This window comes from Sabethes cyaneus, chromosome 2, assembly GCF_943734655.1.
Source record: "Sabethes cyaneus chromosome 2, idSabCyanKW18_F2, whole genome shotgun sequence".
Classification (NCBI taxonomy): Eukaryota; Metazoa; Arthropoda; class Insecta; order Diptera; family Culicidae; genus Sabethes; species Sabethes cyaneus.
The window spans coordinates 70,257,213-70,283,855 of NC_071354.1; the positions used below are offsets into that span (position 1 = coordinate 70,257,213).

At 39.9% G+C, this 26,643-nt stretch overlaps 2 protein-coding genes across 2 annotated transcripts in view; both read left to right on the forward strand.

Annotated features, from left to right (window-relative positions):
- The window catches only part of LOC128737484 (insulin-like growth factor-binding protein complex acid labile subunit), a 553,799-nt gene that overhangs the window by 242,666 nt on the left and 284,490 nt on the right, over positions 1 to 26,643 (forward strand). The window lies entirely within an intron of this gene.
- LOC128735549 (uncharacterized) lies at positions 6,911 to 7,954 on the forward strand. Its single transcript, XM_053830030.1, has one exon. It carries the CDS (start codon positions 6,911 to 6,913, stop codon positions 7,952 to 7,954), a length of 1,044 nt encoding a protein of 347 aa, XP_053686005.1.

Here is a 26,643-nt window from a genome sequence, read left to right on the forward strand (position 1 = left end):
CCTACTTAATGCTGAATTCTACATTATCCCGAAGACGCTTCTTATGGTTAGTATACTGGTATGAGGACCTATTGAGGTAATGGTTTTGAACCTCATGAGGACTCACCAGTTCTAACTATAACGAGGCGAAACAGGTTTGGTATAGTGGGACATGCATCTAAGCAAGTGTAAAACCCTCATACACATAAGCACACATAAAAAAATATAAGCTTATCGTTTACTCAATAACGATAAAGTAGTAGTAGTAGTAGTAGAGGAAAGCCACCATCAGTTCAAGGACTTGCCAATGTATGTGGGTAGAATTACAGTAGATCCAAATTTGATTATCAAATGAATTTCACTCCAATGCTGTTACAGAAGGGCCAAAAGGGATTGGGCGGACCCACAAGCAGAGGCACTTGTGCGCATTCCGGGGTTATAAGAGTCGCCTTCCAGCATTAGGATCCTTCCATGTAATAATCAATTTCGCTGTACCAACTTTAACCCACGTGATGATTTGTTTGTTTTGAGTTGAGAAGTGCCATATTTGCTTCAGACCTTAAGGATTCAGGTTGGCAATCCACTCCATCATCCAGCCTTCCACATTTATGATATCAATAATAATGCTATTAATAATATGGTATTAAGAGGAAATGTGGTATAGAGTAAGGAGGGGTAAAAGTACGATGCGGGTAAAAGTGCGATTCAATGATTTATCAGTGCGGATTCCGAGTAAATTGACTACATTGGCATGGATGGGTGAGTACTTTGACAGCTTAAATCCATCATAAACATTTGTTGTTTACGAATCATAGTTGCTGAGTTATGGGTAAAAGTTATTTTAGAACGGTTTTGATGTAATATTTCGTTGTACGGCAAATACGATATCAACGGGAGGATATTACTTATTCACAAATTGTAGCAGCGTTTTACATCACTCAGATATCTCTCTTGAAATTGTGGTGAGAAGAATTTACAAAATATATGTTACTTTTCCATAATTTAATCAAACCCCGTCAAGCGCCTAGCGGGGCAAAAGTTCGATTTATTGACGGGGTAAAAGTTCGATTCATGGATCGAGAATCTAACTCATTTTACTGACGGGACGACGACACTATGCAAGTTCTTGCGACTTGTAAGGTACTGCGGGCGACGCTGTTCGTCCGTCAGCGTTATAGCCGCGATTCTCAACGGGGTTGTTTGGGGAAAGGTTTCGTTTCTATCACGGAGCGAAAAAATTCGTTTGTTTCAAACGAAATTTTTATAACAACCTAAAAATATTTTTGTTTCGAAACGAAATTCTATTTGAATCAAGAAAATAACAGTTTTGAATTAAAAGTAAAGTATTGTCAAATTGAGTTTTCGATGTAAATATTTTCATTTCAATCATACATATCAGTTTGAAACGAAATGGAATTTCTGTTTGCGCGTAAAACAACCATAAATGTGGTTGAAACTACATTTTTACCTTTGTTATAGAGTAAGGATGCGATTTAATGATTCATCGGTGCAGATTCGAGTAAATTGACTACATTGGCATTAATGGGTGACTACTTTGACTGCTTGAATCTAACGTAAACTTTGGTTGCTTACGAAGCATAGTTGCTGAGTTATGTGCAAATGTTATTTTAGGGCGGTTTTAATGTAATTTTTTGTTATACGGGTAATACGATATCAACAGGAGGATATTACTTGTTGAAAATTTGTAGCACTGTTTTACATCACTCGCATATCTGTTTTGAAAATACGGTGAAAAGAGTGTACAAAATATATTTCGCTTTTCCATAATTTAATCAAACCCCGTCAAGCGCCTAGCGGAGTAAAGGTGCGATTCACGGACGGGGCAAAAATGTATAGCTTATATACAGCTTTTGGCACTATATTACAGATACTAGAAATGGAAGATCTGCAGAAAACTGTGCTCTACAGATGTTGGTCGAAGGAAAACAATGTTTTTCCGCTGATGAAACATAAAACAAACGTTTGGGAAAGTTTCGATCTGTCGGAGGCTGCAATACACCAGCGGAAAATAGGAAAGGTGTAAATTGAGAATATTCCTTACCGAAACATACCGCAGATTGACGATAATATGGTTTTGTTAGCTACTGCTGTGCTAATTTCATGGATTCGAGCTTCGCACTTTTGCCCCGCGGTAATCGAACTTTTACCCCACTAGTGGGGTAAAAGTGCGAATCGGCACTGGTTCAGAAGAATGAAGAATTTATTTTCAATAACACTATTATTCCAGATGATTTATAGTTGAATGTAAAGACATTGAGTAGCTGCATCACTATAAAATATATTTGGTTGTTGTTCTTCTTTATATCTCGCGAAAATTGATGACAACTTCAAACATCGCACTTATGCCCCGCCCTACTCTATATGGGTTTATAATGAAGTGTGGTATATAATAGAACAATCTCACCAGCAGTCCTTCGTATGAAATAGAATAGCGTCCTTTGAAGTTCCCTAGGTGCTTCTAATACATAATTTAATTTTTTCATTCTGGTATCCATGTGCAGTATTAAAAGTCGTTTTGGCCAAAGTTTTTACTGTATAGCAAGAGATGCTTCATAAGCTAAAACGAAAAAAAATAATTAAAATAACTAAATTAGGCTTACCTATTAGCAAGGCCGTGTGGCTCCGCCGTCTGCCCAAAACCCCGGTTTTGAGATCAGGCAGCCGGGAACCACCCAGCATCGCACCTCCTAGCTTGGCTACTCAAAAGAGCATTACCAGGTATGGCCACGTGGAGGCGCTAGGTAGGGGCATGGGATGGCTAGAGCTATATTGGACGCTCCTCATTTGCCTTCCCCTTTTCATACCCATCGTTTACTCAATAACGATAAAGCACAAAAATGCAGTGCAGAATACAGCATACTCCCGGGCAACATTACAATAGATCAATAATGTTGTGGTCAAAGTGATAAGCCCACACAAAAAAACCCTGGTTCTCGTCCCAATCTCCGTCCCGGATGTAATCCCAGTCCGGGACCAAATCCCAGTCCCCAGACCCAATCCTAGTCAACATCCCTATCCCAGTCCAGGAACAAATCCCAATCGCGGACGCAATCGCAGTCCCCAGTCCCTGTCCCAATCCCTGACCCGGATCAAATTCCAGTCCCGGTCGCAATTCCGGTCATCGTCCCAATCCCAGTCCCGGATGCAATTTTAGTCAAGGGAGCAATCCCATTCCCTGTCCCAATTCCAGTCCCAGACTCAATCCCAGTTTAGGTCTCTTCCTCAGTCCCGAACGCAACCCCGATCTCCGTTCAAATCCCAGTCCCGGATGCAATCTCAGTCCCGGACGTAATCCCATTCACTGTTCCAATCCTTGCCCCGGGCGCAATCCCAATTTCCGTCCTAATCCCGGACCAAATCCCAGTCCCGGATCAAATCTCAATCCCGGACGCAATCCCAGACCCGTAATCCTATACCCGAACACAGTCTCAGTCTCGGACGCAATCTCAGTCCCCACGCTAATCCCCGCTCCGGACGCAATCCCAGTCTCTGTCGCAATTCCAGTCCCAGACTCAATCCCTGTCCAGGATTCTACCCCAGTCCCAAACGCAATCCCGATCTCCGTCCCAATCCCATTATCGGATCAAATCCCAGGCCCGGACCTAATTCCGGATGCAATCCCAGACCTTCAAAATATGTCATCTTCGGATTTAGTTTTAATTCTTTTAGAAAATGTGCATTACATCGGCAGAGATTCATCAAAAGCGATAGAACGATTGCAGTGATATTATTGGAAGACGTATTGAATCACGAAGAAGAAAGGATATGTCATTTACGCACAGGATGAAGAGAAAAGCGCCCAGACGAGAACCTAGGGGAACACTAGATGTGACTTGTATCGGCTTGGAAAAGGTGTTTTGTAAGCGAACTATTTGTTTCCGTTTTGTAAGATATGACTGTAGCCATATCAAAAGTGTTTAATCTATTCCATATTTTTCCAATTTAAAGATTAGTAAGGGTAGGGTGATTGATCGTGGTTCGGCCTATTCTCATTGTTTCACATAGCACCCTTGGACTAATGCACGTATGTCTATCTAAATCACAATGTTTTTCAAAAAAAATTAGAATGTATGGCAAGAATAACTAAAGACGATTCTATTTCTTAATTTAGAAGAAACCTTAGAAGACCAGTTGATTTATAATTTGATTTTTAATGACAGTCAAATTATGATCCTGGTTCGGCCTACGTTGATCGTGGTTCGGCCCATCGATGATCTTGATTCGGCCTAATGCGATATAAAGTTTCTAAAACGAATGTTTTTATATATTAAACAATCAGAAACGGTATAAGATTATTTTTGGTGCCTAATATAGTATCTTACTTCAATTTATCTACCTAGCAGTGTTAAATGAGCTTGTACATGGTCAATATTCTAACTATTTCGAGTTACATAAGTTCAGACAATTTTTTACTTTCTTCGGTCATATTCAATAGAATATTGAAGCATTACAAGTAGTACAGTTGTATTTTTGATGCTAAATTTAGTATCTTTTTTCACCTTATCTACCTAGCAGTGTTAAATAAACTTGTGCATAGACAATAATGTGGTTATTTCAAATAAAGTTAATTTAGATACAGTTATTAATTTTCTCCTCCCAGTTGGAGTCGAGGTACAACGCTGATCTTACAAACCAGACGTCAATGAGTCAATAGGATCGAAGCACTAGCCTTGTAATTGTCCTGTAGTCTAAAAGGTGCCTTCGAAGAAAGACAGAATCTACACTAAATTTCAGAATATTTTCCAATGGATCAATCAAAATAGTCACTATAGAAATAACAACTGTGTTAACTAATAACCCGTCATACACCGACGTCAGTCATTGGTTTTTGACCTAATTCAGGGACAAAAAATTATGCTAAATTTCTATCGTCAAATGAATAGAAATTGGCGAACCGAAAAACTTTTTAAAAAAAATCAAAAGGTAAAGCATAAAAAATTATTTGCGAGCGTCTTAGTAGAACTCGCGAAATGTCGCGAACTAATTGGAAATGAATTCCTTTTAGTTCAGTATTATGCACGCTGATGAAATTTGCCACGCTGAATAACCGAAAAACGCACATAAGTGACGTAAGTCAAATTATAGTAGAACTGAAAGGAATTCATGTCCAATTAGTTCGTGATATGTACTACTTTTATTGATTTTTCCTTGGAGTTCCCACAATCATGAAATTTTGCAGAAATTTTTTTTCCAGGTAGTATTTTTCTGGAACGGTGAGTTAATTTGCTTACATTATCATGAAAAAATATTTATTTTACAATACTTGGCTCAAAAGCTATGAATGTTTAAAATAGGGGATGTACATGAAAATCGGAAAATTTCCATTTGAGTTTTCTAGGAAAACACGATACCATGATTTTTTTCAAATATCGTTTCATGCACAAGCCCTGAAGCTGTGTACAAAGTTACATAAAATTCCGCACATTACAACCCAGTTTGTACGCTACTTTGGAAAAAATACCCTCATATTTATTGTTAAAAGAAAAGCTCAATTTTAGGATGATAATAAATTTGTTTCTGAAATGCATGAAATAATAAAATATGGAATAAAACCCAACATTTAGATTTAACACGAGTGGTACGTGCACTCAGAAATTGATTAAAACGTGGGCAGAAGCGCGGCGCCTCTTGCGGCGATTCAGTGAAGCTGATAGGCCGAACCACGATCATTTGTAGGCCGAACTAAGATCAAAATATTAAAATTGTATTTTCTCAATAAGTCGTAGTCTCGCTTTTTGTTTGGAATAACACTTTCCAATAATGAAAGAATATAGATGAAACTATGATTTAAAATTGATTTTAACCTATACTTCACAGACTAAAACACTTTTTAGGTGTTTAAAAAGGCAGCTTTGATGACGACATTGGAAGCCGCTTTTACATGCGTTATAAATTTAATTATCTGAACTAGTTACATTAATTTTTATGGCAAATATAAGCAACTTATAAAACTATTTTGCCTTTAAATCTTTAAATATGCTTCAATTGTTTTGGTCACCGTATTCCTTTGTATTTTCTTTTTAATTGATGTAAATCGGTGAAACTTTTAAACTTTCCTCTACGTTTCGTTTATTACGTTTCGGCCTACTTTATAGCTGTTCAGCCATCCTCAGATTTATATAAACAGTTCTTATAAAAAAGTGCAAAACTTTTGTTGTCCGCTGTTATTCTTTACGGCGACGCTGCCCGTGCCGTAAGTGGTTGTCTTCTGCTCTGTTCAAACTTTCTTAGTTTGTGCAGGGCGCCGTCATATGCGTTGGAGAAACTCAGAGCGTCCCGCTGTAAATTCACCGTTTTCCCCTCGCGCAGTTTTACATGTAGTGTTTCAGCGTTCAATCGTTTGGCTTCGTTGCTCTCTCGCTCTAAAATAGCTGTTTCAGAGAACTTGAAGACATGGCCCTGTTCCACTGCGTGCTGTGTGAGTCCAGTCATCGACGATTTAGTCCGGATTGAGCTTTGGTGTTGCTGCAAACGTTTTTCAAGTGTTTGCGATGTTTGTCCTACATACACTTTGTCGCTACATCCACCACACGGTATGCTATATACCACGTTAGTTTGTTGCATTTTGGGGATCTTGTCTTTCAGCTTAGTGAAAATAGTGTCTTTCATTTTATTGCATGGTCTGTGCGACACTGTGACGTCATGCTTGCGCAATACTTTGGCCACTTTTTCACTTAAACATGGGATGTATGGGAGTGATATGTACTTTGTGGTTTTCTCTTCCCTGTCGGTGTTTTGAAGCGTGTTGTAGAGTAGGCGGAACCACACAACCATCCCGTGGGAGAGTTTTAAATCAGCAATGAAAACAGTATTGGAAGCATCTTTCTTTCAATACAACAACAAATTTTTCTCCCAAGTCCAGGGTGTACCCATGGGATCGCCTCTCTCTCCAGTTGTCGCTAACATCATAATGGAGAAGCTCGAAAAAACTACGTTAGCCACATTGACCCAAAAAAACATCTCGATTGAGTTTTACAAGCGCTACGTCGATGATTGTTTTTTAGTCGGAAAAGAGGACGAAATAAACATCGTTCTCCAAGAATTCAATAAACTACACGACACGATACAATTCACGATAGAAAAAGAAACAGAATCGTGCTTAAGATTTCTGGATCTAACCCTATCGAGAAAAAACAACCAAATTGGAAAATCTTGGCATCCCAAGCAGAAAGACGGCCGATATCTAGACTTCTACTCGGAGAGCCTCTTTGCGCACAAAGTAAACACAGTCACAGCGCTTTTTGATCGTGCTCTAAAGTTAACTGATCCGGCAAAGAGAGAAGAGAGCATACAAGTGGCTAAAGATACACTACGCAAAAACAACTACCCCGATCAGCTGATAAACCGTACACTAGCAAACAGAGTGCATCTACTCTACAACACGCTTCAAAACACCGACAGGGAAGAGAAAACCACAAAGTACATATCACTCCCATACATCCCATGTTTAAGTGAAAAAGTGGCCAAAGTATTGCGCAAGCATGACGTCACAGTGTCGCACAGACCATGCAATAAAATGAAAGACACTATTTTCACTAAGCTGAAAGACAAGATCCCCAAAATGCAACAAACTAACGTGGTATATAGCATACCGTGTGGTGGATGTAGCGACAAAGTGTATGTAGGACAAACATCGCAAACACTTGAAAAACGTTTGCAGCAACACCAAAGCTCAATCCGGACTAAATCGTCGATGACTGGACTCACACAGCACGCAGTGGAACAGGGCCATGTCTTCAAGTTCTCTGAAACAGCTATTTTAGAGCGAGAGAGCAACGAAGCCAAACGATTGAACGCTGAAACACTACATGTAAAACTGCGCGAGGGGAAAACGGTGAATTTACAGCGGGACGCTCTGAGTTTCTCCAACGCATATGACGGCGCCCTGCACAAACTAAGAAAGTTTGAACAGAGCAGAAGACAACCACTTACGGCACGGGCAGCGTCGCCGTAAAGAATAACAGCGGACAACAAAAGTTTTGCACTTTTTTATAAGAACTGTTTATATAAATCTGAGGATGGCTGAACAGCTATAAAGTAGGCCGAAACGTAATAAACGAAACGTAGAGGAAAGTTTAAAAGTTTCACCGATTTACATCAATTAAAAAGAAAATACAATCTTTAAATATTCAATAAATTATCGATGATTAAGCTGATGGGCCGAACCAGGATCAGTTTTTGCATAGGCCGAACCACGATCAATAACCCTATGTCAATTCTGTCAAACATTTTACTGAAGTCAGTGTAAAGGGTTTCTGCTTGGTTGACATAGTTTATTGCATTCAAATTGAATATTATAAAATCCAAAAGATTTCGGGTAGTTAAGCGGCCTTTATAAAAGCCATGCTGCTCAGTTGTAATTTGGTGTTTTATTTGCTGGAAAATTTTACTATGGACATTTGATAGTTTCGGAATCGTAATACATGAGGCAATGGCAATTCTACGATAGAAAGTGGTAAAAAAGCTTCCAAAACACAAATCCAAATCGATGAATCAACCTACCGTAACCCAAACAGAACTTCCATTCTTTCAGATTTTTCTATCCTATAGCAGATTTGACATCTGTGATCACAGATAGCAGATAACGGGTGGCAACTAAAATTTTGGATTTTTTTTCTCAAGCTGCCAAAAAAGGACAAAGATACATGAAGAAGATCTGATTTACCGAAATTAAAGATACATTATCCATTGTTGAAAAAAATTAGTGTACATTTGAAAACGGTCCGTAATCGGCTGTTCGGTGAAGCTTTCGTTTGTCGTCGAAACAGGAGCGTTGTATGGCCGTCATGTCAACTTTGCGAATGCATCTCTTGATTCTACCAATCAACTGTTTGCATTTCGTGGCTCTCCAGTTATTTTTGCACACCAAGGAAATTAAAATCCCGAAGAAATCTTTGATTGGGTCCATTGAAACTGATTTTTCGGGTTATGGTTTTTGGGTAAAAATGGGACCGAATGGGTATTCAGGAACGATTGTGTTTTTTGGCATAATGCGATGAAGCTCTATCTAGCCAAAATACGTATTGTCCATCTGCATGATGTTTTTGAACGGGATTAAAATTTTCTAGAAACATTTGTCTGGTGCATCTTAACAGTTAACCAAACCAGAGGGCTGGTTGTTGAAGAACCGAGAAAGAGAACGATGTTCTTCTGCGGCCATAATTTTGGTTGGTCTTCTACTACCTTGTTTGCGAATAGTTGTTGGGCATCTTAGGATAATGGTAAACAGTCGAATCAGCAACATAGTTGCTTTTTGAATGTTGTATCGTATACTTTTTGCCGAGATTTCTGTTGCAGTTCGTAGAAGTGTACAACGCGCTCCCGAAATGCTTCTTGTTTTGACGCCATTTTTAGCAAAACTGGGCAAGCATAAACAAAACAAAAAATATTAACAAAAAGAGGAGACAGTGAGCTAACATATACATACTCTCATTTCTCTCTGATCTCGTTTGTTGTTGAGCCTAAGGGCCGCGAAAAAATTCCAAAACGTCCTACCAGCCAAATTTCCAACGTTTTTCAGTGCGAAGAAAATGTCGACTAATCGTTTTAATTTCCGTCATTCTAACCTGCAGAAATTTTGCAGAATAACATTCTGTCATGCCGTCCTACACAAATACATGCGCGTTAGCTTCGTAAACATTGTTGTGATTTTTAGTTCGGACAATGAAAAATTTTGATGGATGGATTTTAAAATCGTACGACGAATTTCAGAAATAAAATCAGTTGCGTAATTTCAATAATATGCTTTAATAATCGCTTTTCGGTGATTTCAAAGTTCACGGATCGGAAGGTAAGTGTGTTTTAGTCAAATCAGCACAAGAACTTTTGGAGTATTCATTGAATTCATCCAACAAATGATGAAAATTAGTATGGCTTTACTTACTACGACGTGAATTAGAAATAAACCCTATTTGTAAATGTTGTTGAGGAACGGTTTATCAATTTCATTGCTAGAAACGAAATGGCACATTAAACATAACATTACATTACATTAAAATCAATATCTCTGAAGCATATGGATGATATTGAATAAACCGTATTGTTCAAAAATATACAAAAACATTAAAAATTTAATGTATGGTGTGGACTAATTATTGGTTCTAACTTTTGGGAAATGGCGTATGTAGTCAAACCAAAATCGTAACAAATTTTCAGTTACTCTCCAACGTTTCGCTTTTCATTTTTAAAGCTTTTTTAAGGAATCGCTATAAACATTTGTATTGTACTCGTGTACAAAGTTCGGAAGGCACCGAACCGAAATGACAAACAAAGCGCGGTGGCTGGCCCTCTGGCGAGGAAGGTGTGCAGGAAGTCGTTCTGTATTGTGATGAACGATGAAATCTATATCAATACTGACACCAAAGAAATGCCAGGGCATGAATAAGTTTACTATGACTGTTACACTAGACCCGCAACTCCGAAATCAAATTCCACCAACACCAGAAAGTCAAATTCGATTGGAATGTAGCACCAGAACTTTTGCAACTGCAAAACAAACGATAAATAAGTATAAAATAGCAAAAACTTTGCGAGAAATTTGTCAAAAAGCGAACATAATTCAATATACTGAACCAAATGTTAAGAATTTTCGTAGTAGTTAGGTTAGGAGGTTAATTTTTGTTGAAACATTGTCGGCAAAGCAACACGAGAAATAGATTCGCAGAAACAAATCATAATAAAAATCTGTAAAACATAGTCGATTAAATCTACATGCATGATATGCATCATAAACCTTTGAGTGAATGGAAAGAAGGCTAGCAATTTTGAATCTTGCCTACCTACACATTATTGTTCAAAGTAGTATGGTTTGAAGAATCATTTCGCCCGAAAACTACTTCTCATCAGCAAGAGACCTACATCTGGAATGATAAATCTTTGCAAGTAGCCACTTGTACACATTGGCCAGGGCCACTGGCTGGCGGTTGCGGAAGTGTGCTGTCAGATTGGATATATGAACGTTCGATTTTACTTTCTTGGGCAAGAAAGAAGCACTGTGGTGTGGGTTGTTAGGCGTAAGTGTAATGATTTTGATAAACTGTTGCTGAAAATGGGATAGAACTAAGTTTTTAACCATTGTTTGCGAACGTTTTTGTAGGAAACCTTTGGTAATTACATTACCGGATTTTTTTTATTTTGCAAAGAGTGTTTGAAGTAACAATTGGATTTAATGTGATTTTCCTTTTAAATGAGGTAGAATAGAAATTGCGAGTAGCAATTAATATACCAACCGCGCTTCATTCACATTAGTTGCAATTGCAACAGCTTTTTATTGCCAAATTAAAACTTAGATGTGAGCTGAAAGTTAAATTTGCTTTACTGCTATTGCCAATGGGTGCTGTTCCTTCGGCAGTACGAATCCATTCAATCGAGCACCAAGTCGATTAGCCGTAGAAAGTACAATACGTGAAAGGCAGCAAACATAAACCATAAGTGATGAAGCATCGGAGCGGCGCACACTATCGAATATATACACACACACATACGCGGGGCGGAGCAGTAATTTAGAAACAATTTTCCAAACGAGCGCGCAACTTTTCATCTGTTTTGTTGGCTGTTGATCAATTTCCGCACACCGGCGGCAGCCGATATCAAACGCTAATGGTGCAGCTGAAGCTGGCGCATAGTACCTAGACAACATTGCCTAGTGGCAGCATAGACTAATGCATGAATGAATGAAGCCGGCTGCTGTTTGTGCTGTGCCGGCCCGACCGAAAGCGTTGATTTGATTGAATTAGGATTTTCAACTACTTGGCCCTTTTCGCGCTGGGGCCGGCCGGGCTGGCTGGCTGACTGACTGGCTGGTTGGCTGGCTGGGGAAGTAGCTTTCTGGGTTAATTGCTAGTTATTAAGATATGAGAGAGGAAAACCTTTGGCAGTCGAAGATTAATTTGTTTTTCTTTTCGTCTCTGTTTTGTCTACTTTCAGGTAATAAAGCCAGTAAAACATTAGTCGTCGTAGTCGTAAATCTGTGCTCCGATGAGGCCACGCTCCGCAAATCAGTACGTAGACACCGTTTAAATGATTTACAACCAAAAAGCTACATAAGCACAAATTGGCTCGGTTTTACCAGTTATTATAGTTTATGTCGCTAATTTCGGCAGTTTCTCATGACCGGGACTGTGCTTGGTAGACTAGTTTTAAATTCCCACTGCTGCACTCACTGGTTTCAACTTCAAATGCAACGAAGGTTTTTTGCTTGGTTTTAACGCGGAACGGCCCGAAACCCAAGCGAAATTTGTGTTTAATGATGGTAATGGTTGAAACGAAGCCAACAGAAATATCGAATAAATTACAAACTGTAGCTGTTGTCCGACATTTGTGACACTTTTAAGAGTGTCAATTAAAGTTGAACAAAAACAAACTTTCAAGTGTGTTTTGGGTAATTGCCACAACACTATTTTTGTCTATTTCTAAATAGCACTACTAACAATTTAATTGAATACATGAAACGTTTATTTTAATGAATCAATACAACATATTTGTCGTTAAGCTTCCACAACCCTTTTCCTCTATCCAAGCTGCACATATCAAATATGATTGAACTTGGGCCCAATCTGCTGGAAAATATAATATAACGGCATGTTTGACACCCAAGCTTCTGGAAATCGTTAGTGACAGGTACTGGCTACTTCCTCAGATATATCACGATTAGAGTTAAGCTAGAACAGATTTGCTCTATGTAACCAATGTTGCCGCTTGCCGCTACACATTACACAGAAAGCAAATAACCACAGCAAGATATTCTTCCGCATGTCCAGCCTAGCTCAGGAATGAACTGGTTAATCTAAAGCAACAGACAGAAAATTGAACTGTCTTTCAATTATTATGCACATTTACTAGAAGTTTTTTTATTCCATAAACTTCCAAAAAAATTCCTTTTTGCTTTCAAACACCCATCGAGAGTTGAAAACCTATATAGCTCTCTACCGATTGCAGCCCTTATTGTCGATCCCATTGGCACCGGGTGGTTTGTATTTTCAGGCACATTTTTCACTGTGCACATAACAACTATTCGCTATAAATTCTCACGCTACTCGGCGTGACCTGGGAATGTCACCTGATCCTTTCTTGCTGCTACCACCAGGGCAGCCAGTGTGCAGTGCAGTGACCGTGGCGTTGGCGTTGGCGTTGGCGGTGGCGGTGACGGCGGTGGTAGCATGCACAGTTGATCTGCAAAACTCGGTGACATTTTCCATGCCTATTCGTAGTATACCCCGGGACAACCGGGTCCGAGAGGACGGACCAACATCCAATTTCGCACCAAGTCAAACGATGCTATAATTTACTGTACAACACAACAGGGTCGCTTCACAATGTTGTACCATCAGAACCATGCTATTCTTCTGGTAGGACATTTGGACGTTTGAGGCCACATCATCTTCCCGGTGCGGTGCGATGGTCCGCGCTGATACGATACCACATCTGCCGACTTCCGGCGGCGGAATCAGTCGGTGTGATTTCTAACTGGCGAGAAACATTGCGAAAGTGAAGCAGCTGGGAAAGGGCATTCATCCTCGGCACGTTGTCACCCCGAAATTCATGACGGTACAAACAAAATCATTATGTCCACCCATCGGAACCGGGCGAAGCCATTTCCGGTAGACCGGTTCCGTGGTACGTTGTAACCTTTGACACGTTGTGCTTTGGGTGCGCTTGAAATGGTGGGAATTCCGTCGCTACTGGTGCAACTGGTAAAATATTCGGTCAGAGGTTGCACGCTTTGAGGCTCTTTCTGGGATTCTCTAATGATTCCAAATTGCAACTGACCTGCCCAATAAATTTAATGCTTTTTTGGACAGTATTTTTCTCTTCTTGTTTGTTTCATCGGAATCTGCACCATAAACTTTAATTGATTCACATAACAATACATCAGTATTTCGGTTTTATTTCAACACTAAATGTAGTGAAATAGGTTTTTTTTTAGTTTTACACTTTTTTCAACTCGCAATCGTCGGATGAAACTAAAAGATCTAACGAATAGGCATGAAAAAATAAGTAAGCATGTAATCTTGCTCCAGTTATGAAAATGATTAATGGATCTATAATGGATCTGCTCGAATTATGACGAATCGTACCAGGTAGACTATCATTTGAATAAATTCTCTACCAGACATCAGAACCCAAATCTCAAATTATGTTTTATCATAGGGGAAGGGCGGTAAAGACGGACACCTTAAGGTAAAGACTCAATATCTACTCAAATATAACTGTATTGATCCCAATTTTCGTATAAACTGAACCTTTAAGTCTCTGTCTAATAAAGTTACAACGTGTGCTGGAAAATTTCTTCCAAAATTTATGCATTTTTTAATATTATAAACATCATGTATAAATCAGAGTTTCTGCGCATGGGCGGGAAAGACGGACACTTGATATGGGAAAGACGGACACTCGCAAAAAGGTGTCACGCGTCGTTGAATTATCAGTATTAAGAAAAATTAACATATTTCATAATGTATTTAGGAAAGAATTGGTTTGGGAAACCCCCTTCCCGATCCCCCCTTTGAGCGAGAAAATAGAATGGTTCCCTTCAATATTTTAATTGGTGACGAATTAATCGTTTCTAAAAGTTGGCTCATTCCAACTGTTATATGACTTCTGGTTACTTTACATATATAATATGGAAGTATTTGCAATGTTAAATCGTTGTTGGGCGTTGTTGTGAACCCATTTTGTTCAAAATCTGTGTGTCCGTCTTTCCCTACCGTTGGGTGTCCGTCTTTCCCGACTTGGATACCATTTTTTCAAACTTCAATAACTTTTTACTGAATATTCAAAAATTCACTAGGTTTCCAATGGATATTCAGTGAAAGATCAAACTAACGCAATGTCGTCGGTTTAGCATGAACATGTTGTTTTTTAACGATTTACCAGCTATTTTCTTCACGCACAAAATTACATCGTTTAGCGTATATACGCATTTTTTCTTTGTTTTGCTTATAAATTTGTCAGCTACGCTGCTAAAAATCGGCAGTTTATTTCAAAAGTGTTAATTCAATCTATAGAAACATTTCCCATCATTGATTTGCTTCAAAAAATTATTGTTTATGAAATATGACAAGTGTCCGTCTTTCCCGCAGTGTCCGTCTTTACCGCCCTTCCCCTACTTCTAGTACGAATCTTATGATCAATTTTGGTTAGAGTAATTATTATAAATATTGAAAAAAACCATTGTTCCCTAAGAAGTGAGGATAGTGTGCCTTAGGAGTTGACTTTCCATATGTACTTTGATAGGCGGATAATCTTGATTTGCTTACTTACTGCTGGCCTTTTAATTAATTTCGAGATACGATGCTGGTTTAACCAGCTAGTCGTCCTTCTTCTTCTTCTTCTTCTTTTTCTATTTCTAGAAACCGACAGCCGGGATGGGTCTTGCCGTAACAAGAATTCCTCTCCACTGTACTCGGTCCTGGACGACTAGTCACCAATTCGTTGAGCGTTTCGACACACGCAAGTCGGCTTCAACCTCGTCGAGCCATCTAGCACGTGTGGTCCTCTATTCCTGATGCCGGTGGGATTTTTGAAGAGAACGGGTTTCACTGCACAGTCGTCCGGCATCCCTGCGGCGTGGCCCGCTCACCGCAGTCCTCCAACTTTCGCCAGGTGCACGATGGGAATCTCTTCAAGTAGTGTCTGCAACTCGTGGTTCACGCCACTCTCCACTATCTGTTTGTACTCCGTCAAAACTAGTCCGCAACACCTTTCGTTCAAATACGGCAAGTGCACGTATGTCTTCCATAAGCAAAGTTACAGTCTGAAATCTGTAGAGGATTACCGGTCTGATTAGCATTTTGTACATCGTCAGTTTTGTGCGACGGCGAAGTCTCCTTGATCGAAGCGTCTTACGGAGGAAAACGTAGACTCGATTTCCAGCTTGAATGTGTCGTTGAATCTCCTTACTGGTATTATTGTCAGCGGTGACCAAATATCCCAAATATATGAATTCATCAACCACTTGCAGTTCATCGCCGTCAATAGTCACTGTCCGTGGGAGGCAAACGTTGTTTTCTCTGGACCCTCTTCCTACCATATATTTGGTTTTCGACGCATTGATTTGTAACACTATCCTCCTAGCCTCGTTTTTAGTCTGGCGTAGATTGCCTCCGCCGTCACAAAGTTTCTAGTATTGATGTCGAGGTCGTCTGCGACGGTTAGGGGGTCGGCTACTCTGCTGAAAATCGTATCTCTCGTTTCTATGCCCGCTCACCGGATCACACCTTCAATAGCGACATTGAATAACATACAGGATAGTCCATCCCCTTGCCGCAACCCACTGCGCGACTCGAAAGGACTCGAGAGTGCCCCCGAAGCACGCACGTAACACATCATTCACTTCAGAGTAGCTTTGATACGCCTCATCAGTTTGTCCGGTATACCGTACTCGTGCATCATCTGCCATAGCTGTTCGCGCCCGACTGTATCGTATGCTGCCTTGAAATCCACGAAAATATGGGTACATTGCACTTCCGACATGTCTGGAGGATTTACCGGAGAGTAAAAATTTAATCCGCAGTAGCACGGGCCCCCAACCAGCCTAATACCGCGGTAATTACAGCAATTTAGTCGATCACCTTTTTGGTAGATGGAATTAACCCCACCTTTTTTCCACTCATCCGGTCATTTCTCCTTCTCTAAATCCTTCCAATTATCCAGTGAAGTGCCGTTACAAGCAAGTTAAGCAAGTAAGCTAGTCGTTGTATGTTTGAATCTCGACTGGGCGGTGCTGCTCGAAAGAGTCCGTAGGATCGTTGTACTAGCGCCATATTTGTCCTGTACTGCCAAGTCTGTCGATAAAGAAGGATTAAGTCTTTTAAACACGTCCAAGGCTTCGCTTTTTGCTTTGCTTTACTAACTTATCTTGGTGCGATTTCCGTTAGGATTTTATCCCATAAAATGACCCAGTCTGACTATCTTTCCCGTTGCATGCTCATCAGTATGGAAACTTTATCAGCCCAGCGAAGAAAACTTCAGCAAATGTTTGTATTCAACATCAAAGAAAGAAATATTGATTGTCCCTCGGCCAAAGAACCAGTTATGGATATAAATAGTTCGTATACCTCCTGTCTAAGAGCATATATTGCTAGCAATGTTATGACGAATTTTCTATGACGAAATATACTTCTCAAACTAGAATTAGACACGTAGATTAATATTGAATCTGTAGGATTTTATATATAAAAAAAAGAAAATAAATAATCAAACAAATTAGAGTTGATTTTCGCAGAAATCCTAAAAGTTTACGGAACTTTGGAATGAAACGGAAACATTCTGCCATACCTTCTAATGTATATCTTGATGAAATGAGACGGTGGAGTTAACGACCTAGTTGACGCCAAATTCACTTTCAACTTAGATCGCGCCACGGCAATATCCAAAGCTTTTCGACAGCTGGGTTTCATCACTAAAGTTGCTCGTGATTTCAACGATCCTCACCGTTTGAATGCGTTATATTGTTATATCCTAAGTACCTACGTCTACTAATTGGAAATGCTTGTTAGGAATGGTGCCCTTACCAGCTGGCATGGAGTCTGTGCATCAAACGAATGCAAAAATGATATGTGAGATTCGCATAGAGAGATTTACCTTGGCGATCCATCAAATCTACCACCGTACATTGGTCTTCAACTATTGGAATTTTTATACTTGATTGAGAATGGTTAAAAAATTAGAAATCGTTCGTCTAGTGGTTAGTTGATATATAAATAGCTATAATAGTCAGTGACAATAAATAGTGATAAATAGTTGATATATAGCACCCCAGCAAACATTTTCGTACGTATATCAAAGTAAAAAATATGATATATGTACCGATATATATCTAGAAAAATCGCATTCGATGCACGAAACCAGCATATGCGTACCGTTTTGGAGGCGATATACGTACTGCAAATTATATGAAAACAATTCACATTCATAAGTATTTGTATACGATGAAATCCGACTCAACATGATTAGTTCCATAATGCTATACAATTTTGTGAAGAAAATCGTATGTGAATCAGTTACTATCATTTTGTACGAATAAATGTAAACTAGGGTGCGCTTTATTAAGCTTTATGTAGGATTTCGAGTTTGTTTAGCGATATTTAAGATGATTTTCACACATTATTATACGAGTTGTGGTTTGCTGGGACCATTTATTGTGGCAGGTTGATTTGAAATCTAATTGCCATTCAACTAACATACGAACAACGAGTTAAAACATCATCAATTAGCTAACGTCCTCTGCACATTAATAGTTCTTTTTGACACTATATCTATCAGTCGTTTCACACTTGACAGCAATACAATCGCAAGTATGTAAACAATTGTATGCAACTAATTGTAAAGCAATAAAATAAACGCCTAAAACCTAATTTCTGATCAGACAGCCGCTAATTATTCCTCACTGGGAAAATTGCTGCATCACGTGACAGGCATGAATATTCTGTCGACCCCTTTTTCTTATAAAACTTCAGTTTTCAGACCGAAATTTTGAATTATTCGATTACCGATTAATCGGTGAGCATTGTCAGCAGTGATCGATAAGTTCAACTGTTCGTGCTAGTAGTATTTAAATAAAAATATTCGAATATTTCCATTATTAGGGTACGGGAGGGTATTTTCAGCAGGATTCTAATTTCAGCCTATTTGCCTTTATTTTCGCTAATAAAAATACTTTCCCGATATACAATTTTAATATGTTATAACTGTTTTCTCAATACTGTAAGTAATCTACTATTTTTTATTAAAAGAATGTCAAAACCACCTGTTCTTCCACTAGTACTAACTAGGTCATAGGCCGAAAAAATAGATGCCATCGCTTAAAGGGCTAAAAATACCCTCCCGTGCCCTACTGCGCTTAATCGAACGATGGTGAACGATTAACGGCCTTTATTCGTATTCAGATTATTCCCTTATAACTGTTCGATTAATTCTACTACTCGTGCTGGCAGTATTTGATTAAAACTTACTCGAATAGTTCTTCTGTTATTCGATTAGTCGATTAATCGAACGATTAACGAACATCTCTAGCAGTATGTCTTGTATCCACATAGAGAGAGAGAGTTGGTCGCTTACTTTTTTATAACTGTTCACTTCGTGGTCATAGGAAATCTTGTTAGAATGAGAAGACTTATCACTTTTTCTGGCGCATTTTCCTAAGTTAGCCATCAAATTGTTATAGTTTTATAGCGGTCCCAAGACACATTGTTACGGCGAGGGGACTTTATCACTTTTGCTGGCAAACTTCCCAAGCACAGATATCAAATTAGTATAAGTCTGAACGTCGTAAAGAATCTTTGCACTGTTGGGACGAGGAGGCCTCGTCACTTTTTGTTCTAAAAATACAGTAATGCACCTAATTGGTACATCTGCTATGAGTCGATCGGTATCTAAACCATGAAAATTCATTCATAGTTGGCAGTACTATTACCGTTCAAAATCTTTCATATTTTCGTGACTGTAACTAGAATTTAAAATATGGAATGACACCCTGCGATAAGACGTAGTCCTACGTCGAAAGATTAATTTTTAGCAAACCTTGAGATCTCTATCATGTGATATTCACTAAATTTGTCATGAAACAACTTACAAATGGCACGGTTCTATAAACAAGAACAGGGTTTTCCAATTGAGTAAAAACATTTTGGCGGCCATCTTGGATTTGGCCGCCATATTGGAATTTATGAAAAAATCGCCGTTTTCGCCATTAGTCCCCAACCAATTTTCATTCTAAGATCACCATTGGAAAGCTGAGAAAAATTGTTACGAGAAGCATTTATAAAATTTGGTAAACAACCAATTATCTGTAGCAAGGTTCACAATTTTTATATAACTAGCTGACCCGACAAACTTCGTATTGCCAAAAATTAAACTATGTTGTACATAAATCGTGAATCTCGGATGACCTTTGTCACAATCTCGAGTTTTGCAAGTTTCTGGGGAGTTCATGGGTGTTTTAATACAGAAATTTTCCTCACAGTAAAGTAGGAAACAATTCCCCCCATCGCTCAGCCTGACAAAATAAAGCGGACAGCTTTTAAATATTCGCCATCATTACGAACCATTTCGCCGAATACCATTATTGCGGAACACCAGTTCTCGGTTGACCATAACGCGAAATATAGAGTTTCGCAGAATACCATTTCGCGAAAAACCTTACGCGGGATGTACCATTTCACGGAAAATCTTTTCGTAGAAAGTACCATTTCGCAGGGGTGACCCAACTCAAGGAAAGTAATAGAGGTCAGTAGATCTAGGAAAATAAATAAACCTAGATAGAGGTGATCTATACGCGGGGCTGCCCCCCGCAGTGGCCGGCGCTTCCGACGGCAGGTCGCCGACAACACTCGCGGCCTATGGCCGACTCGCGCTGAATTATCTAATGTTACTATTGTTAGCTTTAGGTGGTCTTGTTATTGATTAATGTTTTATGAGTCTAAAATTTCTCGAGTTTGATTAGTTTTTGAGTTACGCAAAAATTTCTGTTTTATTTGTATGAGAGTCCTTATCTCCCTACCACACCCATCATTAAAAACCCATCGTTAAAAAAATTCCTGCCTTCCAAACCCCCCACATGCCAAATTTGGTTCCATTTGCTTGATTAGTTCTCGAGTTATGAGGAAATTTGTATTTCATTTGTATGGGAGCCCCCCCTCCTAAAAAGGTAAGGGATCATAATTCAACATAGAAAAAATTCGTGCCTCCAAAAACACCCACATGCCAAATATGGATCCATTTGATTAATTAGTTCTCGAGTTATGAGGAAATTTGTATTTAATTTGTATAGGAGCCCCCTCTCCTAAAGTGAGGAGAGGTTTCAATTTACCATAGAAAAAATTCTTGTTTCCAAAAACACCCAAATGTCAAATTTTGTTCCATTTGCTTGATTGGTTCTCGAGTTATGAGGAAATTTGTAATTCATGTGTATGGAAGCCCCCCTTATTAAAAGCGAGAGGGGTCATAATTCCCCTCCTAAAGAAGGGAGGGGTCTCAATTCACCATAGAAAAAATTCATGCCTCCAAAAACACCCACATGCCAAATATGGTTCCATTTGAATAATTACTTCTCGAGTTATGAAGAAATTTGTATTTCATTTGTATAGGAGCCCCCCCCCCCCCTCCTAAGGTGGGAAGAGATTTCAATTCACCGTAGAAAAAATTCTTGTCTCCATAAACACCCACATGTCAAACTTGGTTCCATTTGCTTGATTAGTTTTCGAGTTATGAGGAAATTTGTATTTCAGTTGTATGGAAGCCCCCCCTCTTAAAAGGGAGAGAGGTCATTATTCCCCTCCTAAAGAGGGAGGGGTCTCAATTCACCATAGAAAAAAAAACTGGCTACAAAACCACCCACATGCTAAATTTGGTTCCATTTGCTTGATTAGTTCTGGAGTTATGCAGAAATTTGTGTTTCATTTGTATGGGAGCCCCCCCTCTTAGTGGGGGGAGGGATCTCTAACCATCTTAAGATCCTTCTCTGGCACCAAAAACCCATACATGCAAATTTTCACGCCGATCGGCTCAGAAGTTTTCGATTCTATAAGGAACATACAGACAGACAAAAATCCATTTGTATAGGTATAGATTGTGATATGTCCAAAATTTGCCATGAAATGAGCTAGAAATGACAAATGAAGTGAAAAAAAATTGGTAGTCATCTTTGATTTGGCCGCCATGTTGGATTTTATTAGAAAATCGAGTTTTTCGGCATGAGCGCACCGACAGCTTTATCTCACTCAGCTTGAAATCCCATCATTGGAAATCTAAGTAGGACAGGACGCCAGATTAAAACCGGCGAAGCAGAGAAAATTGCATTGAAGACAAACACTCAAGTCGCTTTTTACGCGAAGGATACGTTCCATGTAAATCAAAATCGCGTAAAAAGCTGCGAAAATTCGCCGGAAAAAACTCGTGAATTTTAAAAGTGCGGTAAATATAGACTCTTAGAGCACATCAGTGTATATTCCGAAATTCGCGTAAAAATAGTCGCGAAAAAAACAAACCGCATAAAAAGCGACTCCAGTCTTCGTCCACACCGAAGGACAAGTTGGAGGGCGGGATTACAGAGGCACCGAGACACTTAAAATCCGCTAAATTTTGAAACAAAACGGAGAGTACCATCATAAATAAAGGTAACTCCATTTTTGTTCAAAAATTAGCGGATTTTGAGTGTTTCGGCGCCTCTGTAATCTACAGTCTCTGTAGGTGGGACCGAGCACGGTAACGGCCTCTTAAGCAGTATTGTAGTAATCGACAGGGACGAGATTGAGGTAGTCGATTAGCTCGTGGACCCGGCTTACTGATGACAGAGGAAAATAATATCAACCGTGAGATTGGAAGGCGTATTATTAGCGAAGGTCGTGCTTACTTTGGATTATACAAGCATTTGCGGTCGAATAATCTGGCCTTCGTTAAAGTGTAGCTTGATGGGATGATCAATGCTAAAATACCGGTCAACTATGCTGTAAAAATGATGTTCTTTTGTGGTGTATTCACATTATGCGGTAAAAAAAGAAATTCACATTTTGCTTACTACATTGGCAGTTGTTGATTACTCGTGACATCCCATTGTCATAACATATTAGCAGCGTTTCTAATTTCTGAACAAACAACGCCGTTCAGACCATTGTCGAAAACATTAATTAGTTAGCACAACGTGAAACGTTGCCGATCATAAATTAATTTGACATATTTAATTTAAGTGACTAATCAGATCCTATCAGCATCAGCAGCTCAGCATCAGTTGCAGAATGCAGAAAAAAAACAAAGCAGAAAATTTACGACTTTCATCATTTTGACATCGACTTATACTGGTCAAGTTACTTTGTACTTATTATGAGGGAGTAAATGTGTTGTTGTAAAGAACAACCATTGGAAGAACTGGAAAAAATGATATGCAAACTGTGAAAAATACTGTTGACTGTCCAGGTGGGATTTGCACTCACAACCCTCAATCTCACGTCGAGTGCGTTTCAATTACACCACCGGCCAGTTTATGTATCATTTTTCCCAGTTCTTCCAATGTTCGTTCTTCACAAAAACACATTTACTCCCTCATTAGAAGAAAATATACGCTTTGGCAAATATTAGAGCTAAAAACGACAATAATTGTTTATTTCTTTCTCAAGTCGAGGTGTAACTATTGAAGCAATTAAGTAAAGTACAAGCTTATAATGGTTCATTTCAAAACGTTTCCTAGAACGCAGGAAACGATTAAAGTGTGAAAACATCACAAAGCCCGAAGTTTTGTTCGATAACATTTCCATCCAGTAATTTGCATTGTATTTTCTAAATTGTTCTATAATAACCATCCGACAACTGTTCGGATCATTTCACTCAACAAATCCAAAACATCATCTCCGAAACGGTAATTCATTTCCATACGTGTGTCGCTTCCAAACCGGGCTCGCTCGGACTGCTGGAGGAACCTCGAAAAGGGTTCCACTTCTTCTTCGGCTGGAAATTGTGTCCCAGCCAGCATGAAATTCTGGCCCGGCATGCTGTGTAGTTCCAACGATGACACTTCCGGATACAGTTATATGAGTCCTGTACGTACGTACAGTGTACACATGCCAGTGTGAGATGCCACATCGAAGCCCCGTTCAGAAGTCAGTCCCAGTGCTGCAGCAGGAAGGGTTCGTTTTTACTGGGTATAAAACCGGAGAAAATAGTGCTGGATTTATTAGCTAAAATAAAATATTTCTCTTGCGATAACGGCTCCAGCCTCAGTTGAATTCCGGGCAAATGAGCGGCATGCTGGCGTGAGTACGGTTCACCATCACAACGGGGGAAAAAAATCTCGCGCGTAAAAAAAACTAAAAAGTTGAAACAGAAAAAACTAGATTTATTTTCTGCTGCTTTTATGATCATGTACACACGTATGCTAGTGCGACTGACTGAAAGCCTGCAGAGCAGTTCTATATCTGCGATGTTGCTGCTGCTGCTGCCTCTATGTGGTGCTGTTGCGGAATGTATTCCAGACAGCTTCCTCCCTGCCCAGACCCGGCCCTCATCCAAGGGATCCGACAGCCTAATTCGCATTGGCATCGTATATCTGTAGCCAACTGTAACTGGTGCATCATTCTCGAAACCGGCAAACGGTACTTGGGAGTGCTGCTAGCTACAGCTGCATCTGTAGCTCTGTCGTATTAAATGTTTCTGAACGCATGTACACTCCGATGTTATCGGGTTGCGAAAACAGGAAAAATGGTTTCAGGGTTCTCATTTCAACTGACACGGCAAGTGTCAGAAGCAGCGCTATACAGACCGTCACGGGTTGGATCGTGGGATCATGGAAAAAGTTACTTTGCGAGATTAAACGAGTTTGGTGATTTGGTATAAAAACAAAACTGCAGCCCTAGAGAAAGAAGTGCACAAATTGGAGAAGTTACAGTAGAAATAAAACCAATTCGTTTTAGTAATTGAAATCGAATCATTTAGATGGAATGTAGAGCACTACTTCCGTAGGATGTACGTACTCGACAGTTACAGGGATAACACTAAATTTAGTGAGTCTGCTCTTTCCAACGTAATCTTATCACCACCGAACGAAGCCAAAAATCCGCGTAAATCCACCCATAAAGGAAACCCAGCGTACGCTACGCGCCCCAATTTCCAACTCTCTACAGAACCATACGTAATCCACCGGGGGGGACGCCTTCTAAACACCAGTTTGCCGAACCACGTTGCTTACAAAGCTCAGCGACGATCGCCGTTTACGTGAATATTTGCGAGTTTGTCGAGAACATCATTAAGATTGCGTCAGGGATAAAAAAAGGCGTGCGGGCGGCAAAAGCGCGTCGACAGGCTATTTTTTCCATTCCGCCTCTATTATCTATGCCATTTTCAGCTTTGTCTCGAGGTTCCGCTTGCTACGAACCAAAGTCTCCCCTCTACCTCATCGCTCAACAGAGGGTGGACCTACACGCGGTAGTAAATTTTTCCATTCGGCGAGTTACAGGTCCAAGCTACTTCCCTTCCTAGGGTTGATTTAATTCAACAGCTCCACTGAATTATGCAATTTCATTTCAATCTTCAAATTGAATAGAAAAGTTGCCATGGTTTCTAAATTTCGCGAAATCCAAAATTGCCTACCCCAGCACTATCCGCTTACACAGCTTACATACAGCCAATGCTGCGATAAAACATGAATCTCATTTTGCGCCTTCCGTATCCGCTCTGCCACCCGACGACGCGTCGGTTAGCGCGAATGCTCACGAACTCGGCGGCGGCGGCGCGGCGCCCCGTTATCAGTAAATGCGATTTTCAGTTAGATGCTCCTTTTCATCAACGTACACACTTGCCTCGGCGCGGCGCAACCCGGTACTGCTGGCTGACTGCTGACAGCAGAAGAAAACCTAGATTAAATTTCTTTCGCCTGAGATGCGATGAATCTTAAAGAGTTTCAGACCGTGGCGACTGACTGATGGCGATGTCGGGCTGGAAAGCGTAGCTTGAAATCGGATCTGACATCAGCGTTTGGCGGCACACTCGGGAAAATGGAACCTTCGCCACCACCGACAGCACACCAGCTCAGCACCACGGACCGCTCGAACCTGAAATAGGAGTAGGATTTTTTCCCCTGCCGAAGCTTTCTTTTATCAGTCATGCAAATCGGGAAATGCGCTGCCATAAAATTACGTCTGCATAAAACAAAAACTCCTCCGGCCTCCGGAGGCAGTGATGGGTTTGAATTCAAGAAATTACTGTCATAGAATGCACATATAAGTGAGCGAACAATTTCCTGTTATAACGTGGAATGTCGTGCTGGAAATATGCCTTCATTATTCTGCTTGATGAGATCATGTTTGGTAATTTAATTAAGTACTGAATAACTTTCTGATGGCGAATCAACGGGAACTTTGGCATGAGATAAGTTTGAATTTTATTGAAATAATTTGTTGGAAAAAAAACGGTTATTTAAGATGTTGATAATTGTCTGAAATGTGATACGTTCCTAATTTGAACATTAAAATTTTAAAGAGCATTAGATTGCCAAATCGTTCCGATAATAGTTTCAATAATTGGTTAATAGCCGGTATAATAGTAATAATAAGGAACTTCCACATCACGGAAACAAATCGCGGCTAATGTTACGCTGCTTGTAAGCATGCAAAGTTGCGGGAAATAGGTTGTCGTGGGATTCATGTCTCGCGGCGTTCAATGTCAACTACGAATGAATTGGTTGAGCAAATTGTAACTGGATTCGAACTCATGACTCTTCTACCGTTCCCTGCGTCGATTGTGAAAAGAACGCCCGTTATGAAAATTCACTCAAATGCCTAACCTCCTTACAAAGGTCAGGACAAAAGACATGTCGTCTATCCTCAATAGCAAGTGGCGGGTTTAATGGAGGCCCGTATAACCACGATTCAAATTTTCACTGTCCGACAAATTCGCCGGAAATTATGGGAGTACAACGCGCCCACCATCATATTTCCGTGGATTTCAGGGAAGCATACGATATACTCAAGCATAAATAGCTATGGTAGATAATGCACGAGAACGGTTTGCTGACACGGCTGATCAAAGCTATCCTGAAGCGAGGAATGTGCTATGTGTGTGTTTCGGAGGCACAGAGGGTTGCTGTATGTTACTCGACATTGCTTGGGAGGATCATTGAAGCAACGCCTAAAAAGTTGTGTACCGTTCCTCGTTACC

Bases quoted from the DNA above. Each gene is read 5' to 3' on its own strand.
- LOC128735549 (XM_053830030.1), top strand. From the start codon at position 6,911: ATGGAGAAGCTCGAAAAAACTACGTTAGCCACATTGACCCAAAAAAAC.